General features: G+C 48.3%; 1 protein-coding gene across 1 annotated transcript; it reads right to left on the bottom strand.

Annotated features, from left to right (window-relative positions):
* Window positions 1-2158: 2158 nt before the first annotated feature.
* On the bottom strand, window positions 2159-2566 carry LOC147522807 (uncharacterized). The gene has a single exon (XM_086568541.1). It carries the CDS (start codon window positions 2564-2566, stop codon window positions 2159-2161), a length of 408 nt encoding a protein of 135 aa, XP_086424667.1.
* Window positions 2567-4694: the final 2128 nt, after the last annotated feature.

The raw sequence follows: 4694 nt of genomic DNA, 5'->3' as shown, positions 1-4694 counted from the left end.
GTTGGATTATGGTTTGAAGTTGGAATTTGAAGTTTGAATTTATATGTTTGAAGTTATTTTATATGAATTTCGAATTTGAAATGATGTATACGAATTTTAATATGAAAATGTGCGTTTGAATTTGAAGTTGAATTTGAATATGAATTTGAACGTGAATTTGAGTTTGAGTTGGAATATGGTCCCTGTTGTTTTTTTTTTTTTGTTTGGTAAGCCTGGAATATTGTCCATCACCCAAAGGTTTTACCGACTTTGCTAGTCGAAATAAATAGAATACTTTCTCTCTGGTGGAAATTCACTATTCACTGGTTCTGAAAAAGAGGCAAGAAAAGTAGGTCTGAATTCATTTCTGATCTTGAGAGTAAGAAGGGGATTGGTAGATCGTTGTCCACACAACGTCCAATCTATTATAAAGGAATACAACAGAAGATCAAGGGGTTGATTGTTGATTTCGGATTTGATAAAGTTTGGATTCTCAGAGTTATCTAAACCGGATCTAAAAGGTATGTTTTCCAATCACAAATCGTGGACACCTATTAATTCCGCTGCGCGTGGAGTTCGCGGTTTGTAGAAATATTCGTTCTGAAATAACAGTTCCTACACGTCTAAGTCAGCAACGGGACTCACTTCTCCAGCACCATCAGCTCACCTTGGAAGCTGCGGCCTAACAACATCAGGAGGCTCTGGAGGCACTTGAACAGAAGTATAAAGAAGCCAGTGTCGCCGAGTCACGAAAGAACCTATCGGGCATGAACATCCTCCGCAACTGCTTCAAACTTCTGGACGACAAGAGGGTGGCCAAGAAACTTCAAGAAGCAATGGATAGACTCATCCAGGAGGGCCGCCTCCTCCCTGAAATGCCTGCCACCTCTGCGGCTGACCCTTCGGATATCACTGGAGATATTTTGTCGGCCCCAAAGGTTCTGCCCACGGCTCCCTCCGAAGAAGCTGCCAAAGATGTCACTGCTACCACTTGCTAATCACCTTTCGATGCACTCCCGGCCAATGAGCCCGCTTCTGATGTGATTTAGTGACCATTGTTTTGTAATAAGATATTTTAGCTTTCCTAGCCCGGTTGTTGGTCATACTTCCCTTTCAACATGGTATTTTGGATTCCATATGTTTTATTATTATCTCTTCGTCATTTGAGATTACTTGTACTTTTCATCTACACTTTTTCCTTCTTCCAAATCTCCGCTATTCTCCTTAGTCTCTTCCGCGCTATCCTCTTCTATAGCGTCAGCGAAGGGCTCACCCCCTCCGCCGCCTCATCTACTGAGATGTTTTGAAACATGTCGGGGACATTCTCTTTGCCCCCGTGTTTCTTGAGGGTTGGCCCATGGGACGAATATGGCTCTTGCGCCGCCCATCTCTGGTCCGCGAGGGGCTCATCCCCCCCGCGGCTCGCTCCATCTCTTTGACTTGCAGGAAACGCTCTATAGCCCCACGCATTTCTGACATCTCTGGTCCGCGTGGGGCTCATCCCGCCCCGCGGCTCGCTCAGTCTATTGCACTTGCTGGGAACAATTTATTGCCCCACGTGTCTCTAACATCACTGATCCGCGAGGGCTCCCATCCCGCGAACTTCGCTTCGATCTCTTACACTTGCTGGGAACACTCTATTACCCCACGTGTCTCTGACATCTCTGATCCGCGAGGGGCTCATCCCGCCCCGCGGCTCGCTCAGTCTCTTACACTTGCTGGGAACACTCTATTGCCCCACATGTCTCTGACATCCCTGATCCGCGAGGGGCTCATCCCGCCCTGCTGCTCGCTCAGCCTCTTACACTTGCTGGGAACACTCTATTTGCCCCACGTGTCTCTGACATCTCTGATCCGCGAGGGGCTCATCCCGCCCCGCGGCTCGCTCAGTCTATTACACCTGCTGGGAACACTCTATTGCCCATGTGTCGCTGACCTCTCTGATCCGCGAGGGGCTCATCCAGCCCCGCGACTCGCTCAGTTTCTTACACTTACTGGACACACTCTATTTTGTCCCTATCCATACTCACTCCGCTGATCTCTGGTTTACACTATTCCTTACTACATTGCAGTTAACAAACACAATTCAATTCCCAAAAGTGCTGTGGTTTTATACATTTACATTCAACTGTTGTCCTCTATTTTGGACCTCCTTACATTGCTTAAGATTCCCTTACATTCAATTGTAAAACTTTTTCAACAGTCTTACATTCCATGGCTTCTCTATCAGCTTACCCTTCATGGTCTGCAACTTGTAGGTTCCTGACCCTCCTGTCTCTACCACGGTGTATGGCCCCTCCCAAGTTGGACCCAACTTCCCATCCTTCTCTTCTTTAGTGTTTGGGGTCACTCGACACAGCACCAATTCCCCAATCTTGAAACGTCGCGGCTTGACCCTTTGGTTGTACTGTCTTTGTAGTCTTCGGTGATATTCTTCCAACTGGATACGAGCTGCGTCTCTTTTCTCTTCTACCAAGTTCAAGTCCCCTGCCAATACACGCCAATTTGACCCGTCCTCCACCGCCTTGGTTCTCATCGTGGCCGCGATCATCTCTGAAGGAATCACGGCTTCAACTCCGTATGCCATGGCAAATGGTGTCTCCTTGGTGCTTGTCCTCGGGGTGGTTCGGTAGGCCCATAGCACCTGATTTAACTCGTCGGCCCAGGCGCCCTTTTTACCTTCCAATTTCCTTTTCAAGTTGTTTATTATCGTTTTGTTGGAAGATTCTGCCTGTCCGTTACCCTCTGGGTTGTTGTGAGAATCTCGCTTCACCCGGTATGTCTCAGAGAAACGCTGCCACTTTAGCTCCCGTGAACTGTGTCCCATTATTTGCAATGATAGCATACGGAAACCCAAACCTACATATGATGTTCTCCCATAGAAACTTAATCACTTGCATTTCTTTGACTTGCTGCAAAGGGACAACCTCAATCCATTTTGTGAAGTAGTCTGTGGCCGCCAGCATGTATCTCCTCTTGCCACTTGCCATGGGCAACGGTCCCATGATATCCATCGCCCACATGGAAAATGGCCACGGACTTGACACATTATGCAAGGGTTCTGCAGGCGCGAATATCCGCTGTGAGAACCTCTGGCACTTGTCGCATTTCTTGGCGAAGTCCACCGCATCCCTCTTCATATGGGGCCAAAAGTAACCCTGCGTCAACAGCCGGTGCGCGGTGGTCCTTCTCGCAGAATGGCTCCCACAGTCACCTTCGTGCAATTCGCCTAACACCTCTTTCGCCGACTGTGGCCCCAGACATTTTAACAAAGGCCCATTGAAGTTTTTCCGGTACAACTCCCCATCTACTAGGACGTACCTTCGGGACATTTGTTCCAACCCTCTTTTTTCTTTCTTGTTGGTCACCTCCCTTCCCCCCCAAGAAATCTATGCTGGGATCCCTCCAGCATTCTTCTTCCTCTATAACCTGACACATCTCCGCCCCCTCTTCTGAACTAGGCCTGTCTAATCTGCCTACCCATATCATCCTTTCCTCTGACCCCGGCATTGCTGCCGCCATGTACGCCAATGCGTCTGCGTGTCTATTTTCTCCGCGACCCAAGTGTACAAATTGATCTTTGCGAACTTGCTGGCCTTCTCTCGTACCACCTTCAGATATTTTGCCATTCTTGGGCATCGAGCTGCAAACCCTCCATTAACTTGGCAAACCACGAGATTCGAATCCGAGTACACTATCAATTCTCTGACCCCCACATCCTCTGCCATCCTCAGTCCCGCTACCACTGCCTCATACTCTACTTCATTGCTGGATGTCGCAAACCCAATTTTGCAGTTAACTCTATTATATGGTTATCGGGTGTAACCAATACCACACCTATGCTGCTACTTTCATCAGTGGCTCACCCGTCCGCGAATATCCTCTATCCATTTCTCTTATCCCAAGGATCCAGTAAATTGGGCTCCCCATCTCTCTCTGGTTCCATAACCATCTCTTCTCCCCAATTGGGATCCTCGGCTAGGAACTCCGCTAGAAATTCGGCCACTACTTGCGCCTTCTCCGCGGTCCTCACCTGATATTGTATCTCGTACGCACTAAGCATCACTGCCCATTTCAACATTCTTCTAGAACTTTCTGTCCTCAGTGCCTGCTTGAGCGGGAGGTTGGTGACCACTATGATGGAGTGAGACTCGAAGTAGGGCTTCAACTTCAGAGCCAAGAAGATTAGGGCCAGGGCATGTCTCTCGATTATGCTATACCTCGTCTCTGCGTCCAGTAATGTTTTACTTTGAAAATACACCGGTTTCTCCACCCTGTCCACGAGGCGGACCAATACTAAACTCACCGCATAATCAGACGCCCCCAAGTACAAGTACAACTTCTCCCCTTCTTCCGGCCGGGATAACAAAGGTGCTTTGCCTAAATACCCCTTCAACTCTTGGAATGCCTCTTCGCACTCCGCCGTCCACAAGAAATCCGGAGTACTTCTCAATAGTCGATACAACGGTCTGCATTTGTCGGATGATTTGGAAATGAACCTATTCAATGCCGCCACCCTTCCTACTAGCCGCTGTACCTCCTTTACATTCTGCGGGGATGACATTTCTATCAAGGCTCTTATCTGCTCAGGGTTGGCCTCTATCCCTTGATGTGTCACGATGTAGCCCAAGAACTTGCCCGTGGTCACTCCAAAGGTACACTTCTCTGGGTTCAACTTCAAGTTATACTTCCGCAATATACTGAATGTCTCCCGT

The sequence above is a fragment of the Coptis chinensis genome, chromosome 1 (assembly GCF_015680905.1).
Source record: "Coptis chinensis isolate HL-2020 chromosome 1, ASM1568090v1, whole genome shotgun sequence".
NCBI lineage: Eukaryota > Viridiplantae > Streptophyta > Magnoliopsida > Ranunculales > Ranunculaceae > Coptis > Coptis chinensis.
The sequence above is the reverse complement of the archived record's forward strand: the minus strand, read 5'-3'. Positions and strand labels throughout refer to the sequence as shown.

Coding starts and splice junctions, on each gene's coding strand:
- LOC147522807 (XM_086568541.1), bottom strand. CDS start 2,566: ATGGCATACGGAGTTGAAGCCGTGATTCCTTCAGAGATGATCGCGGCC.